Source organism: Homarus americanus, unplaced genomic scaffold, assembly GCF_018991925.1.
Source record: "Homarus americanus isolate GMGI-L3 unplaced genomic scaffold, GMGI_Hamer_2.0 scaffold40145, whole genome shotgun sequence".
NCBI lineage: Eukaryota > Metazoa > Arthropoda > Malacostraca > Decapoda > Nephropidae > Homarus > Homarus americanus.
Window position 1 is genome coordinate 83,357 of NW_024741274.1, and position 21,302 is coordinate 104,658.

The window sequence follows — 21,302 nt, forward strand, 5'->3', positions numbered from 1 at the left end:
CACGCCTGTACTCACGCATTTGTGAATAAGTTACCCTTTATGTATAGAACTAAACAAATAATGTAATTGAAATACTGTGTAACATTCAGTGCCATAATATCCTGACAACGGGGGTTATTATGACCCTTTGTAAACTCTACTCTGTAATCCTTTTGCGCTACCGCTCACAGGATAAGTGTGGGGTGCACAATAAAGTAGCCGCTGTAAGAGGCAAAATCAAAATCATCGTATATGAATATTTTATCAACAACTGAGTCTCACTAAACACATCCCACAAATCAATAACTCATTAGTAGGAGCCATAAACGTACACACACCCATCATTACTTTCTATCTACCTTTAGCGTCGGCATTAATTTACTTTATTCTGTTCTGTAGAAATTCATCTAAGACAGTAATAAAAAATACATGAAAAAACAATGAATCCTCGGACTTAAGCATTGACGGTATCTTTCGTGCGGTGTAAATTATTACTAGAACTGTCTTGGTCGCGTTAAGTGTTTCCTGATATCATGTGACTATAGTTAAGTATCCCAGGTTACATCGATTCTCTTCTACGACTTGAAGTTCTAATTCTCCAGGACCTTGTACGTTAATATTCGATCCCTTTCCTGGTAATAATTGAACGCATGTTGTTAATGCAGTCGAGTCTCAGAATTAATTTGAGTCCATTTTGGATGTATTTTATTGTGTATTTTTACCTTTATCAAGCCAGGTACAACCTTCATTACATCCGGTAGAGTCTCATTCTAAGAAACTCTGAAATTCCAAAATTCTCTTCAGGAATTTTGGGACTGAGAAACACTTTAATTTCGTGCATATAAAATAAGAGTCAAACTTAATGGATTATTTCTATGTTTTGTTAGAGTACAGTTGGTATCACTAGAGTACAGTTGGTGTCACAAGACTACACCTGGTGTCACTAGAGTACAGATGTGTCACTAGAGTATAGCTGGTGTCACTAGAGTACAGCTGGTATCACTAGAGTACAACTAGCGTCACTAAAGTACTGTACAACTAGCCTCATAAGATTGCGCCTAACGTCATTGCAGTACAGCTGGCGTTACCACAGCGGCGTAAATAGTTACAGAAGCTTCAGGGGGGAGGGGGGTAATAGACATTTGTTAGGAGCAGTACCTGCGCGCGTGAGGCAGACGGCCACCAACCTCCAGTGACAGCGGAGGTGGTTCTCTTATGGTTAAGGCAGCTGGTTGGTGCAGTTGGCAACATGGCCCTACGTACAGAGGTTCCCAGTTGGCTCCCACTACTCCTCTTATGTAAGTATATGTATATAAACCATCTGCTATATTCTATAGCCCTCGAGTATGTCAGTGTACACACAGTTGTATTTTGTATAAGTTAGTTATACGTCACCTGTAATGTATATAATAGGCCAATTAACCATCTGTATCATGATAGCATTGTTGAGTACAGAACAGAATTCTTTGGACATGTATGCCAGCTGGAATCAGATGGTGAAGGACACAGCTGTCACGTGATCTGGCTTGCAGCTGGTCCCTACAGTATAAAGAATATTAACAACCAGGGAAATAGCACAGTAACTTCACCACCTGGTAATACAGCAGGTGCTTTATAACAGTCGATACAGCCCCCTAAGGTACAGCACAGCGTTGCATTTAAATTGCATTGTAGCAATGCAAGTCCTAAAACTGGATTACTAGATGTACTGAAGTTAAAGTATCATGGCACAAAGTAATTAGAACGTGTTATAGGTGTGGTGTACACCTGTATTATGGTATAGTTTTACAAAACCTGAATTATAGGATAAGTTCATAAGACCTATATAATTAGACTTCTTGTACATACCTAAATTATTAGACTGAGTAATTAAATACCCTAACCTAACCTAACCAAACCTAGACTAACCTAACCTAACCTAACCTAAACTAAACTAACCTAACCTAACCTAACCTTACCTCCTATTTACTGTTTGGGTGTTTAATAGTTAGGTCAAATAAACGGGATTCGTATTCTTCATGATATCCAATTATTAATCCGAAACTATTGACAAACTTACAGTAAAATATTTAAATTATCAAGCAACATTCCGCGGCATGAATTATTACACAGGTTCATAATAAAAAAAAATAATGTATCTAAATTATGATGCAGGAGTACAGTGTCTAGCATATAGTGCCAGCTAATTAGGCTAAGTTACCTAACGGCCATGACGCGGAGGAGGAGGCCGATGGTCCTACCTTTTTAACTTATTTACCTAATGGCCACCCATTGGAGGTGGCTGTGTTGAGGGAAAAAAGGCCAGTGGTGTGTGTAGAAAGGATCCTGCCATTGTTCTTAAAAATTGTGTGCTGACCTGCCAGAGGGAGGGTCACAGCCGATTTAGCTCTTGGGGATTAACTATTAGTGCAATTGCTGTTGTTAGTAGTGAGCAGCTCTGTGCCTCTTTGAAGGCCGAAAACTTAAAAGTTAATGGAAGTAATTACGAGGATGAAAGAGGAAGATACGGGACAGGGAGAGTCTGTGTCTGACGACAACATAGAGGAACGATCAAATTGGCGGTGAAAAAAGACAAAAAGGAAACGATAGCAGTTAAGTGTACTAAACTTTTTAGTCCTTAGGTAGACGAATTGGATGGTAACAAAGTCTGGGACAGAGTTGACAAGGAAGGTACGAAAACTTTAATTGTTGGTAATTCCCAGGTACGGTACCTGGATAGAACTGTTCTTGTCAAAAATAGAAATAGGATGAGCCTGTTTGCCAAGAGCTGGGGTGGGGGATATAGTTGACAGGATGGACAATATCATGTCTGGCAATGGGAATAAACCCATTATCTGCCTCAGTGCAGGAGGCAATGATATTGGCCGGTGTAAGAGTGACGAGCTTCTTGATAAGTTCAAGGCAGCTATCGAACGTATAAGGATGAAGGGAGTGTGATCCCTATCATATGTGGTGTCCTGCCTAGAAGGAGAGTTGGCAATGAATGGCGTTGGGCTTCTTCACTCGATGAGCTGTATTCAGTGATTGGTCTATTAAGACACTTAGATATTTTTCTTATTTACAGATGCCAGTAAAGTGTTATGCATGGAGTTGGTGTGTTCTGAAATATCATGACCCCACTATTATACTCTACTGTGTTAAAAAAAACGCCATTCCCGTAGGATATCTTCATATCGTGCGCAAACTTGATCATGTTCTTCGATTTATTTTCATTACGATCGTTAATGTAGATCACAATCAGGGTGAGCCCAGGATATATATCTGTGGTACTCCACTGAAAACCTCTATCCGGTCTCAATGTACTTCATTTATGATCATCTTTGGTGCCTACCTTCGAACCAGCATTTAAACTAAACCAATATTTGTTGCTTCTGATGCCATGTGATCGGACCTGTAGAATTTTGTCGAACACATTAGGGCCATCCATGTACAGTACAGTACATTACAGTACAGTGCAGTGCAGTACAGTGCAGTGCAGTGCAGTGCAGTGCAGTGCAGTACAGTACAACCACTAGTAAACCTTGGTCCATGTAGTTTGATGTTTTAATTTCAAGGAATTTAAGGAAAACTTTCAAACAAGATTTTCTTTCCATGAAACGATGTTATGGTGCATATATGAGACTGTGCTGTCAAGCCTATAGCTACTACTATTACTTAAAGCCGAAGCATTCATATTATTCATCGGTAGTTCGCCTCTTGTCTCTACTGGAGGACTACAGTACTTCGTGCTCTCCATCTTCCAGTACCCTGACTGCTTAAACTCTTCTGATCTTTAACCAAATATTCTCGCACTGTGACGCTTCTTTATCCTCTCAGCTTGTCTCTATTTTTTGAAACTTGTTTTGCGACCGAATTGTCATGTCGGGGGAGATGAAGATGAAGGTGCTTCACCTTGCGTGTTTGGGTTTAGAGGAGGGGGTTCTTCTCTGGTTGTACTATTAGTTAAAAACACCTTAGTTATAGAGTCGCAGTAAAACATCATAACATCACTGAATTTTGATGATACTCAAACTATCATCCGGTTATGTAATAGTTGTACAGTAACTGGCTGATGATGAATGATGGGTGATAGCACAACACCACTCCTAAAGGATGACATCATTATACAGCGGCTGTGTCATTATACACGGCAGTTGAAGTATTAATCATAACTATGCAGAAATAACTGTTGTAGTAGAGTGACACAATGATACATATCAGCGATTGTGGCAGATAAGTATCGCTCAGTTATTGAATTTTCTTACAGTAATATTGCAGTTTGATCAAAATCCCATGTACAAATTCAGAGTTTTGAAAATATACGAAGTAAAGGCACTAATCCGCCCCCTATACTATAGACTAGTGTTATACAAGTAAAGTGAAAGATGCAATGCACCATTATAAAGCTCCGAACATATGTAAAGCTCGCTCGCTTTACTCGCACTATCCATCCAGGTGCGAACTCGTAGCAATTGTTTTAAATTAGACAAATTTAGATTTAGGCGCGAGATAGGTAAACATTGGTTTGGAAATAGAGTACTGGATAGCTTCAAACATAGGTTGGATGGGTAAATGAGCGATAGTGGTTGGGTGTTAACGGGCAGTATGGGCCAATAGGCCTGCTGCAGTTTTTTATGCTCTTTACTATCGATAACAGGCTACGGCAATACTAGGTACGGTAAAATCTTACTCTAATACGACATCATTCTGGCCAACTTCTGTATGCAAAAGTTTAACGATTAAATCACGCCCCATAGCGCCATATTTCGCATTTGTTGTGATATACTAAACTAAAATATCAAAAGCCACACAGCCAGGAGTAATGTTAATATGGATTCCATGCACGCACGCACTCACGCCATTCAACAACAGTACAATGCATCTATTCAGAAACTCCACCCACATGTCGAAGAGCTGGGAATGAATTATAATTCATTAGCCACTAGACTCCTTGCAAGCAAACATTGGTCTCGATAAACCAGATCCTGAACGACTGCCACTGTGTAGGTGGACCAATCGAACACCTTTAAGTTGGCCGGAAATATTTTTTCCACGATGATCCTGTTTTGCCCGCCATAAGTTTGATTAAAATAGATTAGGTTACATGTAGGTGGCTGATCCCTCAACACGGCCATCTACTGTAACCTTCAGCTCGCGGATACTGATACAATTCTTGATACAATTCTTATACAATAATTACAGTAGTATGTATCCATTTATAGAGACCCACCTGCATACAAAATGACATTTGAAATATAATACAGTTCTTATTTCCAAATCAATATTAAAATGAGCAAAAGAATGACATCTCGACAAAGAACATAAAGGAATTTCAATGTCGAGTCGGTGTGTCAGGGACGGTAGCGCTGAGAAAACACAGTGTTATCAATACAACTAGTACTGGTAGCTGCTAAAAAAAAAAAAATGGCGCCTGCCGACTGCGGTAAAGTACAAACAGTCAGCCAAAGATCCAGCGACCCTGTAAGGAGCTGACTTTTCCTAACTTCATGCTATCCTTCAGACTTATTCTAATTCATATATTTCTTCTCTTCTATTTTATTCTTTCTTAAATTCTTATTTACTTATTTTCTTGCACATATCTATCTTTTATATTAATCTTTTCTGGTGTATATATTTAATAATTTCATATGCAGTGTCTTTATTTCTACAGTCTAAGTATATATCTTATATTTCTCTGCTTATATTTTCTAAGTCACCAATTTGTAAGAGTCCTGTTTTCCTCTTTATACAATTTTATTCTAGTTATATTCTAAACCATAGATCAGTCTGGGAAACCATGTCATTATTATAACACTTAGTATACTTACCATGGTAGCCTGCCACCACCCAGACTTTTATTAGAATATAACATATCTCATGGAACTGTTAGGTAGCGTGTTTGCGATTTTCTAGCCACGTGAGTTACTAGTTATTTTCTGAGAACTAATGTGTAGAAGGAATAGAGTGGTGATACTTGTAGTTTACTTATCCAATATGGAGTGAATAAGATGTTAATTAATTACACTCAGACCAAACTGGACCACTTAGGTCATACTTTACACATAGCAACATAGATCATTTCTTGATTACAACATTATACTCTCATGATATTACTTCATTGTCAAGACAGATGATTACATAACACACTTGACAAAATCCAAAATTAAGATAGTATCAAACACATCCTGTTAGTTCGGAATGAACAACATTGCACTTTAACAAGCAGTCAGTGTTAGTACACCTGGTTGGTGGACTCAACAGTACCGCTGGTAACACCAACATTCATGGGTTCAATACTTAACCTGGGATAACTATATTTCTGCTAGTTAATCCCCAATCATAGATACCAATACAGCTCAATACATATAACCAAGATCAATAGACTGGACAACGTCACAAGACTGAGTCCACTGGTGACGGGAATTGTTGACTACACACAGCCGAGCTGAAGCTCACTCGCAAGGAGCGCCCGAGGGGTAGACTCTCTCCGCACGGCGTTCCTGGGTAATCTTGTCCTTGGATTCTTATCTCGCCAAATTAAAAACATCCTTCAAGGACCATCTTGCCCATAGGCGGCTACCGCACCTCGGTAGTGGTGACAACACAAACAGTCCCTGGAGATGCGTTGAGGAAGAGGAAGAGTCACTTACGTGTAAATGTCTAACTCTAATACTCATACTATACGTCTGGCAGCAATGCAGACGACACTTACTTTACTCGAATTACTTGGCACATGATTACTTCACTATGTTAAAACATGAACACTGATATTCACAAAGTCGACTAAGTTAAACTGACTTAACATGGCAGCGAGAAACAATCGTTCACATACCTGGAGATGAGTTGAGGAAGAGTCACGAACGTGTGATTTTTCCTTGTGCATCCATATATACGTGAGCCTGGGAAGTTCCGGCTTACGCATACATACCAGAAAGGCTAATTTCATCAACAACAGAAATTCTATTCAACTTGGTCGCTGTACACTCCGCTATGAACGTCAGTATCACGGGTCAGGCTAATTTTCCACGTCTATCCCTATAATCTAATGAGAGATTGAGTTTCTCAGGAAAAAGTGAAATGGACGTTAAATACGCACTAACAACTCTACTTACCGGAAACCACAAACCACAGCCAAGGAATTCTTCCTGGAGAGAGCCGTTAGGTTTTGGAGATTTTGAGTTTGACAGAATCTTTTCAGGAGATTGATGACTTTCTTAAATAGACAACTGACACTAACTAAACTACAAACATCCGATTCTCTGATGTTTGGGCATCAAAATAATCTGACTTCAGTAGCACTTGGAACTTATGGCTCTCCCCAAGGACGATATGAGGATATGCTACTCATACTGACAAACTCGACACTCACTTACTTAACAAGTTTTACCAACCATAAAGACAGTTGAAGCTTTCAACATCACTCACAATGGATCTTGGATGTTCCAACTGTAATCAGACATATCTAAGTTGCCTCAACATATGCAACCACAGTTGCAATTTCAAATTCTGTGTCATTACTAAGAAATAATGAAGTCTATGGTGCACTCTAAGATTGAGAGAAAACGGAGGACTCAGGCGTCCTGAAGCGATGAGAAAACGGACTCCTCGTCTATCAGACGGGGGACTTAAATAAAAAAAGCATAGCTACATGTTTTGTGGGCTATTGAGCGTAATATGAATCGTCTGATTTTACGTTAACTGACATGTACGACCGTGGTCATTTAAACCGCACCCTGGGTCTTGTGCTCGCAATTTTACCTGGCAATATTTGGTAAAGTATGGTTGTATGTAAAGGTGATTGTGATTGGTGGATCTGTTTTGGGCTGTATTACTGTCAGGATAAATTTTAAATAATCGAAAGGTAGAATTTTTATAATAATAAGCTATTCATTGTTATTTAAGATAATGAGAAGTTTCCAAATATTCGTATATTTGCTTAAATAATGAAGAAATTATATTAATGAATTGGCAACTCAACTACAACTACAACGCTTGCGTGAGGGGGTAGGCAATGTGCCCGGTTGGTGTAACAATCACAATGAGGACGAGGCAGAGGGAGGGCTGGAGCAGGACCGGGCAGGCAAAGGGCCAACGCGGGTGCTCTGGTTATCGTCTTAGCTTAGGCAGTGTTGGCAAAGCGGAGGAAGAACCGCCCCGCCACGGCGGCGGCGCAAGCCGAGAAGCGCAGGTGAACGGACGTACAGGCACCCACGATCAAAGTAACAGAGAAGGTGACAAAATGGAAATGTAGCTAGTCGTAGGGTTGTTTGGAGAAAGATGGAGGTAAAGTCTTTGAGCTATGTCAAAGAGGAACGGAGCAAGTTGGAGGAAGGGTTTTGAATCTTTGAGCTTGAAATGTCAAAGTATTCATAGTAAGGAAGGATGAGCGTATCGTAGGAGAGTTTTTAGTAATAGCAGGAGACAGATTTGAGCTTTTTTGTCAAATTATGAACGGAGACGAGAATGAGATATAGGTTGATTGGTTTCAGTCTTGAGTTAGGTCGATTATATTGAGATTGGATGTCACAGAGGTTGGGTATGTTTGATTTGGTTCTGAGAGTTGTAGGTCTTTGAGCTATGTCAAAGAGGAATGGAGCGAGTTGGAGGAAGAGTTTTGAATCTTTGTGCTTGAAATGTCAAAGTATTCATAGTAAGGAAGGATGAGTGTATCGTAGGAGAGTTTTTAGTAATAGCAGGAGACAGATTTGAGCTTTTTGTCAAATTGTGAACGGAGATGAGAATGAGATATAGGTTGATTGGTTTCAGTCTTGAGTTAGGTCGATTTTGTTGAGAGTGGATGTCACAGAGGTTGGGTATGTTTGATTTGGTTCTGGAGAGTTGTAGTATTATGTAAGGCTTTGTCTGGGGGAGGGTTGTGTTTGGAGATTGGTTGTGGGGGGTTTGTATTTGGGGATTGGTTGGGGTGGCGGTGGTATGTTGATTTGAGCTGAATTAGGATTGCTTAAGGGGTTGGTTGTGTGTGTGTGTGTGTGTGTGTGTGTGTGTGTGTGTGTGTGTGTGTGTGTCAATATAGTAATGGGTGAGGGGGAAGGGGAGGATAATTGTTAGTAAAGTCGGGTATGGTGAGTTGTTGGGAGGAGGGTGGAGGAGAGGGGGGGCTTTGGAGGTTGTTAGGTTAATTTATAGTATGGTAGGATTTCTTAGGGTAATATGATTTGTGTGACTAATGAATAGTTGTTAGAAAGGTCGGGTATATTAAGTTTTTATTTTGGGAAGATTGTAGGAGTTGATTAGTGGTTGGATAAGTTGAGTTAATTATTTTTTTTTTTTTTTGAGGGATTGTGAGTAAGATTGGGTGTGTTAAGTTTTTCTTTTGGGAGGATTGTAGGTTTTATTAGTGGTTGGCAGAGTTGGGTTATTATTGCTTTCTTTCTTTTTCCTTTTGGCTTGTAAAGGTCTTCTGCAATTTGCGTGGAGGGCTTTTGCAGGTATTGTGCATTCCTGGTCCCATTCTTGAGGGAGAGGGCTTGTGTACAGGTACTATGCACCCCTCCCCGACCTTATTGGCTAAGGGAGGCGTCCACGTCATATGTGTTAGTATGGGATAGGTAAGTTAGGTATTTGTTTTGGGAGGAATGGTAGGGTGTGGTTAGTGAATGGTTGAATGGTTATTTTTTATTTTGGGTGGGATTGCTAGTAAAGGCTGGGTATGTTAGGTTTTTATTTTGGGGGGATTGTTAGGGTTTTTTCTTTTCCTTTTTGAGGGGTGTTAGTGCAGGTTGAGTAAGTTAGTGTTTTTTTTTTTTAACATTGTTGAGTAGGGTTTTACTCAGGAATGGTGTTTGGGTGTGAGTTTGGGGGCGTGGGGTTTTGATTGAGGGGGTGAGGAGGGAGGTGGTTGATCTGTACAGCTGGGGCAGGGTCAGGTTACAAAAGTCAGGTAAGGTTAGGTTAGGTTAGGGGGGAATGGTTGGGTGTGGGTTAGGAGAGGTGTTTGGTTTATTTTCGGGGTAAGTTGTTGGATATGGTTACGGGGAAGTTACGTGTCTGTTTGAATGATTTGCTCTACAATTGAATTGCATAATGGTGATCATGTTAGTGTGGATGTGTTTGTTTTTGGTTACTTATATGAGATTGAAATTTGGGGTGCTGCTATGATATCTAAGTTGTCGAGTGACTATGAAAGTGGTCTGTGTGTGGTGTATGTAGGTGGGGAAGGGCGGTGACATGACTGTGTGTGTGGGGGAGTTCGGGAGGATGAGGGAGTGTGCTAGGTTCGTGTCGGGGTTGTTTCCTGTTTCCTTTGAGGTAGTGCCGAATAGATCTATTTTGATTATAGATTTTGTTGGATGTGTGTATTGTATAATTCTTTTGCTGTCAGGTGTGTAGGAGAAAGGGGGGAGGTGTTCTTCCTCTTGGTCTAGTGTCTTACTACTAGTTCTGTGGGGGGATGGGCTGCCATTTTATTTTTGGGAGTCTGAGGTGTTCGGGGAGGATTGAGTTTGGTTTGGGTGTTTGTGGTCCGGGAGTTCATGGTAGTCGTGTGAGAGAAGTCAGGTGTAGGCAAGGTCGAGGTGGAGGGGCCGGGAGGTTTTGGACTGATTACTCATGATGGGGGGTGAGGTAATGGTAGATTGGTGAGATAAGTCAGGTGTGGGCATGGCAGAAGTGGAGGGGCGGAGGGGGATTGCAGTGGTTTCTCTGGGGGATGGGGGGGGCATGTTGGTCTGGGGGTTGGGGATGGTGAAGGTCCGGTCGGAGATGGGGGCAGTGGGGAAGATGAGGTCGGGACCGGTTCTGAAGGAATCAGGAATGTGTATGGTAGGGAGGCCGTTCGCCTTCAAACCTTCAATTGCTAGTTTCAGAAAAAGTGACCTGTTTCCGTTGCTTAGGGTGTGTGCCAAAAGTATGATGGTAGTGATTTTTGCGTCAGTGTCGGGGGAGGGTGGGGGGCGGTCACGTTGTTGGTCCAGCAAGTGCGGGTGGGGTGAGTCGTGGGTGTAGGGAGTGAGTGGTGGGGAGGTGGAGGTGGTACTGTGGGAGGTGAGGGTCGGCGGGGAGGGAGTGGTGTTGTGCTGTTGTCGAGTCTGATTTGACATTTGTTGCTGATGGCAGAGTGTGGGCCTTTACAGTTGCAGCATTTTGTTTCAGTGGCCGTGCAGTTTCGGTGGGAGTGGCCTTTGTTGGCACACTTTGAGCAGGTTTGTGTGTTATTGCACCGGTTAGTGTTGTGTCCGAATTGGTAACATTTGTAACATTGGTGAACTTGGATGTAGTGTTGAAATTCAATGTCACGTAAGGGGATGATGTTGTTGCCGATTTTTATGCCATTTGATTTTAATTTAATGGCATCTGTTTGTGTTGCTGTGGTGATTTTTAGCATGGGAAGGGTTCCCATCCGGGTTGCTGATGTCATTTTGTTGGTGTTGTGGGAGTTGAGTTCATTCAGGAAATTAGGGTTGCCCAGGATAGGAGGGATGATTTTTCTGCATATAAGGGTGCATTTTGCACGGTACTCAGTTGAGCTGAGGACCGTGAAGCCATTGTCTTTCAGTTTTTTGCTCACTGCTGGGGAGTGGAACTGGTCGGCGTCTTCGTCATTCTGTACAAATATTTTGACTATGTCGAATCTCAGTGGAGAGACTGCGAGCTTATATACACAGCAGCGGGAAGTAAACCCGTGGGAACTCGCTGGTTTCTTGCCTCCGTTGCTAGGGAAGACGTAGCAGGTGGCGATTCCCCCCACCCCCCCACCCCTGAACAGCTCGCTTGGTTGCTAGGATATTGTCGCATTGGAATGCGGATACGCAGTTGTAGGGGAGAGATCCACTACAAACTTACTCACAAAACCCACAATAACTAAACCAATTAAAATAACTACAACGATTACAGTGATAACTTACACAAAACAACTAATACACAATTACAAAACTACAGTGACAACGACGTACAGAAGTCAGCTACAGCAACTTTACTGTAGCTGTATATAAGACGCCAGGCTTCATATATCAGCTCCTTTTAAAATAACAAAAACATATACTATAGCGCTCGACCTCCACATATGATCTATAAGTTTACATCATCCCAACTGACTCCCACGAACCATATATTACCGATCATAGGCTTATCAAAAGCTCCCTCCTCATCAAGCTAATATAACTTTCACTTAACTGAGATCAAACTGAATACTAAAAACAAAAAACAAAAATGAACACTTGAAGATCAAGTATTACCTCAGTTGTTATCACCTGATGATTAAACACCTTATTGCTAACTGGGGGAAGGTAAGATTAAGTTAGGTGACATAAGGTGGGGTGCCAAATCTTCACGTGATACTCAAAACACAAACTTGGGCAGCGTTCCAATACTTTAAGTAGTGTGTGTGTGTGTGTGTGTGTGTGTGTGTGTGTGTAGGTCAGTGGGCTGCAGAATGACCCGTATTTTGTGACTGCTGTCCCAGTAAACTCCTTGCTGTGACCTCAATATCTAATTATTGTAGCGGAGTGCTAAACCTTTATGGTGAAAGATCCATAATCCTGGGAACTGGAAACGAATAAATAGTAACGAGAAATCATTAAAAACTTTTTATGAAGAAAATTAATTCAAAATAGTATAGCAATTAAAAGGACCAAATGAAAATTTTTCACATTTCATCCCTATAAAGTATTAAAGGAACTTGTTTGTATGTGTTCGACTTAAACTATCATCCACTCTGAGTATCATTATGGGTTCACTGATAAATTTGCTGATATATATACTGTATAGGAGGTCAAACGTTTAGTAGCATGTCCAGAGAGCCTTGTTCCGGGATACAAGGCGTTATTAACCGAAAGAACATAAGAACATAAGAAAATAAGGAGTCTGCAATAGGTCGGTTGGCCTGTGCATGGCAGCTCCTGTCGAGAGTTACTACCACTCTCTATCATCCATGAATCTATCTAGCCTCCTTTTGAAACTTTCCAGAGTTCCCGCACTTACTACAAAGTTGCTAAGCTTGTTTCACTCGTCCACCACCCTATTTGTGAACCAGTTTCTTCCTATCTCCCTCCTAAACCTAAATTTATCCAACTTGAATCCGTTGCTCCGAGTCCTATCCTGCTCGGATATTATAAGAACTTTATCTATATCCCCTTAATTGATTCCTTTCACCCACTTAAATACTTCTACCATATCTCTCAGCACTCTTCGTCTTTCTAGGGAATGCAAGTTAAGTTTCTTTAACCTATCCTGATATGGAAGGTTTCTAAGTCCCGGAATCATTTTTGTCATTCTTCGCTGCACCGACTCTAGTGAATTTATATCCATTCTATAATAGGGGCACCGGAACTGAACCGCATAATCGAGGTGCGGCCTGACTAGCGCAAGACATAGTTGCAATAAGACCTCTGCACTCTTGTTACTTACACTTCTAGATATAAAACCAATACTCTGTTTGCGTTATTTCGAACATTAACGCACTGTTTTCTAGGCCGTAGGTCCGGGCTTACAAGTACCCCTAAGTCTCTTTCACAAGTCGACTTCTCTAGGTTGATGTTGTTAAGGCTGTATACATTATAAGTATTTGTTCTTCCAATATTAAGTACGCTGCACTTGCTGGTGTTGAATTTCATTTGCCATTTTTCAGACCACCCCTGCAGATTATTTAGATCCTCCTGTAATGCATTTGCATCCTGACCTGCATTAATTTGCCGCCCTATTTTGGAGTCATCCGCAAACTTGCTTAGGTCACTGCTGATCCCAGTATCTAGATCGTTTATGTAGATTATGAACAAGAGTGGGCCTAGTACTGACCCCTGGGGAACCCCACTGGTTACACGGCCCCACTCAGATTTAACACCATCTACGCTGACCCTCTGCGTTCTATCGGTGAGCCATGATTTTATCCAATTTAAAACTTTCCCCTCGATACCATGAGCCTTAATTTTTCTCAGAAGCCTCTGATGCGGTACTCTGTCAAATGCTTTGCTGAAGTCTAAGTAAATAACATCGTAATTTTTGTCATTATCTACTACCTCGAAGACTTTCCTAAAAAACGTTAGCAGATTTGTTAAGACAAGATTTTCCCTTTGTAATTTTGTGCAGTTTTTTCACGTTCCTTAACTAAAAACGTTTTTGTAGTCTGAGTGTCTAGCTACTAACGAAAGAAGCTCGAGTGACGATAGCGGTCACACAGGAGAAAACTCTATATGTCATCTGGTTTGCAGAGCCGAGATCAGTGACAACTGCTCACAAGTTTTGGGGAACAGGAAGTGTGACTCATCTTGCCTCGGAGTGGCCTGTCAGGTGTTTCTGGAGAATCCTTGCTAACGTCCATGAGACATTCCAGCACAGCCCAAAAAAGTCTATTCGTCGGTGAACGAAAAAAAAATATAATCGGATAAAAAGTCCGAAAAAGTCACCATTTTTATGAGGAAAAACTTACACTTTATTTGAATACCATTAACAAGTTAAATGATAAAGGCAAAAACATTTTAAAGTGGTTGTTATGTAACAATACACGACTTCCGCAGATTGACATCACAATATATCATCCCATTTTAGGTATATTTGTAAAAGAATTGTAACAAAGTTTTTCATCTTACTCCCCTGACAGCAACCACTGGATCTTTCCTCACATTTCCACCACAACTTGAGTTTGCAAGTGACATGCTTGTCTACATGAACTCATTGTAGCAGATTTTGAAGCACGCTTATTACTGTTAATAATTTGTATGGCAGTAGGCGTAAATATAATTTTTCACTCAAAAAAACATAAAAATCCTCCCAACAGTAAAGGAAACTCAGAGCTTTCCGCTAAATTTGTTTTACGCTTATTTTATTTATGAATAATAATATTAACAGAATAGTAGTAATAAAGAATATCATATAGTGATTATAATTGTCACATTGTACTAGACAAATTGTACAGTTACCCAAATATCATACAAGTTATCAAAAATGTAAAAAAAAAACATGAACAACCCACAATTAGTAAAGTTATGTTACAATACGCAAAGTACAGTATATCTGAAAATTGCTAATTTAATTAACTGTAAAATAATGCTTAGACAGTTTTGATAACAACTGGTCGAGGTTTCATCTTGAACTAATTCCAGATCTTACCTGAGTCGGCGAGCAAGGCCCAGACACCAAGTGTCGTTCTTGCCAATGACGAGGAATTGTCAAAAGTATTGGCTTACCACAAGTGACCGTTGTGGGAACGTTAAGGAACAAAACTTTACAAAAATGGCATATTTCTGCTACTGGTTACGTATTTATTAGATATAATACTTTATTCAATAAGGCCAACTTGAGTAGAAAACGGCCAAAAGAACCGCCAACTCGCCTCGGCCAAAAGTTGAGCGCCAACTAGACACAAAAGTAGCCCAATTTTGTGATATACCCGCCAACCAGGTAACTCTGGGAATAGTGGCAGAAGCTACAGAAGAACTACTACTACTACCACCACTACTTTGCTGTCACTCGGAACCGAGTATGACGATCATCCAGCTATGATATAATGATATGATGTTGTTGTTGAGAGTGTCGGACCATAGTCCGACACGGGCCTTTGCCTATAGGCGGCCCGTTCGGTGGTTCCGGCTGGAGCTCCTGGAGCAGCCAGACCGGATTGGGATTGTAGGTTGTCCTACGTGCAGATATGGAAGGATACTGCAGGTTGCAAGTGTGAGCGGACCCCCGATCAGTGGACGCTTACCACCAACCCCCACTCTTGGACGTGGTCAGTTTCGGAGTGGCGCGCCCTCCGAACTGGGGTCCGCACTTGCTGGGAGAGGATACTTTCTAAGCTATCTGGGTGGTGGGTATCGTGTGATGACCCGGAGAAGGTGGTGATTGTGGTTTGTTTGGGCCTTTCTTGTTAGAGTGGCCGCTGGTGTTGTGTGTGCTTCTTGGAAGTTTTGAGTTCTGTTTCGGAGGTCTTGTGTGACTTCGCAGTCGAGGAGATAGTGTTCAAGTGGGTTGGCTGCTGGCTCCTGACAGTAGGTGCATTCCATGACGTGATTTCCGATAATCTGCCAGGAGCACTTGTACCCTAGTCGTAGTCGATGAAGGCTGACTTGGGTTTGTCTTGGTGTTTTCTTGTCCGCGAAAGGTGGTTCCCCTTTTGTAGCCGCCAGGTACCATTTGGCTGATTGGGAACCAGCGTTAAATGCGTGAAGGAAGCTCTTTTTGATGTGGATCTTGCTAGTCTTTCTGAGGTGATTCTTGATCTGTTGCACTCTTGCTGGAACTTGAATGTGTACGCTACTAGAACGTGTAGCTGCCTTGGCTGCTTCGTCTGCCACGTCGTTTCCCCCGATCCCTACATGACTGGGAATCCAGTGTAAGACGACTGGGCGGTTTTGTCTTTGGAATTCCTGTAGATGTGCGAGGATCGAGGTTATGATGTGGACGTTGTCTCTTGGTTGGCTGTGTTGCAGCGCCTGCATGGCCGATTTCGAGTCCGTGTGAATTATGATGGACTTGTTGTGTTGTGTTGCAGCGTGTTGTAGGGCCTTTGAGATTGCTACCAACTCTGTTTGTAGGGTGGAGCAATCATTAGAAAGTCTCCATCGGAGGGTCTGACCTTGGGTGTAGAAGGCCGCTCCGGATGTATGATGTTTTGGATCCACCGAGCCGTCTGTGAAGTATGATGCTGCATCAGCCGGTGTCTCGGTGGCTATGGCTTCTAGAGTTATTTTTTTGAGGTCCTCCTTCTGGAGGTTGGTTTTACCGATGATTCTGCTTAATCCCACAGAGAATTAAAACAACAGTTTGTGTTGCATGAAATCAGCGTCTTTAGAAAGAAGTCTGTTTGGCATCGGTTAAATACGACTGGATTAATTACCCGAAATAGATTAAACGTTTGAAGATAATATTCGTATAAATTAATGATAAACAGGCAACCTCATAAACAGCCTTCACACAGCTGTGCCCGATGCATGATGTTCTTTAACATACTTCCCGATTTATATTTATGTTTAATTGTCTAAACATGAATTCATATAGGTTGACCCATTGCTCTATCCATTTTAAAATCAAATTAACAGTATATACTAGCAACAAAGCCCAACCATAAATTAAGCAACAGGGAACTAAGTAACCAATCACCGATCACTTTTACATTCATTCATTATTTTTACTACGTATTATAGTAAACAAACGGCCTTGAGTTGCCAGCTGTCTCCAGCAGTGTACGAAGAATCTTGAACGAGACTGTACATAGTGGCATACTACAGCAAGAGGTTAAGCCCTCCAGAGAAAAATTATTGTGTGACTATAAAGGAACTCTTGGCTGTGGTAAGGAATTTAGAGTTTTTTATCCTACCTGTATGGACTGACCACGCAGCACTGAGGTGGCTTACAACCCTGAGGAATCCAGAAGGACAACTGGCAGTATTGCCGGAGAGAGGCAGTTCTCAAGAAGTGTAGTCGCACTATAGCGGAGGAGGATCCAGCCGTTGCTGGGGAAGGCTCTGAGAAGCTGCAGCTGGAAGACCAAGACCTGCGACCAGTGGTCGAGTGGATGAGCCAGAGCTCAGTGCAGCCAGCATGGGAGACGATCTCTGGAGCAAGTCCTACGACTAAAAACTACTGGGCTCAGTGAGATGCTCTTCGGCTGAAGGATGGTCTGCTGCAGTGCCAGAGGGTGAGTATAGATGGCCTCATCAGATACTGACAGACAGTACTTCCCTGGAAGATGAGATCAGATATCCTGGGAGAGATGTACAACAATGCAGCCAGTGGACATCTGGGAGTGAAGAAGACCCTGAGTTGCCTGCGGCAAAGGATTTACTGGTTTGGCATACGAAAGGATGTGGAAAGATGGTGCCGTTCATGCAATATCTGCTGCGTCAAGAAGGGACCAAAGCTACACATGCGTGTCCCACTTCATTTGTACAATGCAGGCACGCCAATGGAGATGGTAGCAGTGAATACTGCGGGACCTCTGTCACTCACTGCATATGGGAATAGGTACATCTGTGTGGCCATGCACTGTTTCACTAAATGGCCAGAAGCATATGCCATCCCCAATCAGGAAGCCACGACTGTTGCTAGGGTGCTGGTTGACCAGTTATTCTGCCGGTTTGGTGTGCCCCACGAGTTGCAGTCGAACCAGGGCAGAAACTTTGAGTCAGCTGTGTTCAGTGAGTGCTGTAAACTATTGGGCATAAGAAAGACTAAGACCACTCCACTTCGGCCACAGTCAGACGGAATGGTAGAACAGTTTAATTGGACCTAGGGAGAAGAACTGGCTAAGTACTGTGTCGAAAGGCAGACAGAATGGGATCAGAATTTGCCTGCTCTGCTGGTGGCGTATAGGTCGGTTGTCCACGAGTCAACTGGATACGTACCGCCAAAATTGATGCTGGTTCACGAACTGCGGCTACCAGTGAACCTGCTGACAAGAAGACCACTTGATGAATAACTACCCGAAGAAACCACCAGTTACGTCAAAAGCCTCCAAGAAAGGTTAACAGAGGTCCACCATCAAGTTCAAGGAGTTCTGGAGTTTTCGGGTGGAGTGATGAAGCGCAACCATGTTCCAGCCCTTATCAATTAGTATTATATAAATATGGGCTAAGGACATATATCCATTATATACATTCTATCACCCAGACTATTGAGCATACAACTATATAAGCATTTGTTCTGTCACACCTCCTAGGGTGGACAGCACACATAAACATTTGTAGTTTCACACAGATTCAGGTTACAACCCATAAATATATGTCCCCAGGCCTCCATGAGAGTAGGCCTGTGGAGTGTAGCCTCTTATCTCGCTGTTGACGTATAGATTACATACCCCCTTACAAGCAGACAGAGAGAGGTTCGCATAGTTCACAGTTTCACTCAGTTCACCAGTTCACAGCCAGACACCGTACCAAAGAGACGTGTGCGAGCATAGCTCCCAGGCTGAATATCTCTCTAATTATATAAGCTAATTACAAGCTAATAGCTAATGCTCAGTAGTCTGTCAACAAACAATTCTGTAATTACCAGAGCATCCAATATAACTAGAAAATCACCACGTGTGTTTACATTAAACCAAGGAACCACAAATGAAGATAACAGAACCTGTGTACACTTGTGTACCTGTATACTTATAAGCTAAGATAATTACAAGTTTAACCCAGGGCGGCTGGGACGACTCAACGACTCAACGACTCAAATCTACGACTACACCAAAGGTGAAACAACGTGAGATTACATATTATCTCACCCAGCTTCATCAAAGGTACCAGCGACTACTCTACACTCATTCAGGCAAGTGTTAACAAGTGAGATCGTTTGATACCAAAACCCGGCCCAAGCAATGGTGTCAGCAATGGAAATCGAATCTACAATAAACTTGATCAATGCTTCAAAGTTCCAGTGATTTCTAGTGAATTAGAGAGAAAACTTTATAAGTACCAAAAAAATAAAAATACTTATAAAGTAACACAACAAATAAGTGACTACTACAAGTAACAAATAACAAGTTACTTTAACTGTGTACCAGTACAAGTGGTAACAATAACTTGTAAGTGGTAACAACACTAACTCTTAAGTGGTAACAACACTTAACCATTCAGAAAACCCTCAAGACAGAGCAGATGTGTATGGTTTACCAGAGCCATTAGTCACCTTGACAGGAAGGCGATAAGCAGAAACCCAGCGGTACCTTCTCAGGATATCACGTATCGACCTAACCCCCATCGACCTGTCGACTCATCATTCTCATCGACCTATCGACCTAACCCTCATCGACCTGGACCAGAACAGATGTTGTGAGTAGAGAACCTCCAACAGTGACGTCATCGAGAGCGGCGCCATCTGGACGACTACGTCATACACCCAGCCCAGCTGACGATATGTAAACAAGATGATTTCTCCAAGATACTACAATCAACTCTACGGTATTAGGTATTTCACAAACACTCATTAGTTATATATACACATATTACATAATATTTAAAACATATCTTCACACGGTAGACATCGTGATAGATTATTAATTATCAAGTGCCTTGTAACAATTAATGGAAAAATAACTTATACAATTAATTATCACTAAAATTACATTTCACATTACCTTAGTGTGAATGGATTGGCAAAGTTATTAAATATTTAAATCTAAGAAACATTTATGGATCATTAATATATTGTTAAGCGACCAACTTAATGAAGGCTTAGATGGTGATTCAAGTGACACTGTACCTCATGACACTGTTAACGCTGACACATGTGAACTCGAAGGGGCGCATGAATTACAAGTCATTGAACCTGAACTAACAGCAAACACTTCAATAGAAGTTAGTGAAGCAATCATAGATAAAACAAATAACGACATCTTCTGATCAATGCACGAGTAATTTACCAGCATTCCCATTAACTAGTAAACCCATAACCACTAACATGACTAACCCAGTGATGCAAGCAACTAATGTGTGGAAAATATTACCACACCATGATCGGATTCGAGACTTCACAGGGGAAGAACCTAACTATAATGTATTCGCATTTCTCAGAGCATGTGAGGATGCGATGAGACATAATAATGTCCAAGATGACGAGGATCGTAAAGCATTCGTCCGTGGTCACATTAAACCGGCATGTCGCGCAAGTAACCTAATGAATGCTTCAGCCTTTACTAGATCAACATAAGATGAGTTCAAAAGAAATTTGATACGATTTTTTGATCAAGGTGGAGGTGACAGTCATCTTACATGGGTTTTTAGAATGGTAAGCAGAACATTAACGCGAATCCAAACACAGGACCTCTTCATGGCACAGTCCATGGCGGGACAAGCTTATGACGACGCGAAAACACACTTCTCCGCTTCTGATTGGTGGGAAAACAACCGTACCATGAGTGAGGAAAACGTGTATCGTCTTATCGAGTATATCCAATTTATAATTCTTATTCAAGAAATAGAGTTTAAACAAGCTAAAAGGGAAAATTACTCCCAGTCAGAAAAACTCACAGATTATGCAGAAAAGATAATACAGAGAACCCCATACATACCTTGTGCTAGAACCATTGCACCGGTGGCAACAGCACCAATTAAGGTTAAAAAAGAAACAGGTACCAAACCTAAACAAAACACTGTTTGTAAAATTTGCAAGAAACAGAATCATAGGACTGAAGACTGTTTCTATGCACCACAAGACGGTAATACCTATCAGTTTAACAAAGCCAAGAGAAGCAACTTCAAAAATCAAAATCAAAAGTTAAATCCAAATGCAGTAAGCAAGACCTACAACGCTTCTGAAACCAAAAGTGACCAGTGGTGTTTACTACATCATTCTACATCACACCGTTCAGAGGATTGTGTAATTCTGCAGCAATGCAGGCAGGATTATTTAGAGCGCAATCAACGGCGGCAAATTCAAAATCCGTCGGGGGAAGATTTGCGCCA

General features: G+C 41.6%; 1 protein-coding gene across 1 annotated transcript in view; it reads left to right on the top strand.

The window, feature by feature from the left end:
• The first annotated feature begins 1,167 nt into the window (after positions 1–1,167).
• Positions 1,168–21,302, top strand: part of LOC121875819 — an 89,718-nt gene continuing 69,583 nt past the window's right edge. The window contains exon 1 of the mRNA XM_042380512.1: positions 1,168–1,277. Within this exon, the coding sequence (XP_042236446.1) occupies positions 1,229–1,277 (49 nt within the window). The 5' untranslated portion in view covers positions 1,168–1,228. The remainder of the gene's footprint in view (positions 1,278–21,302) is intronic.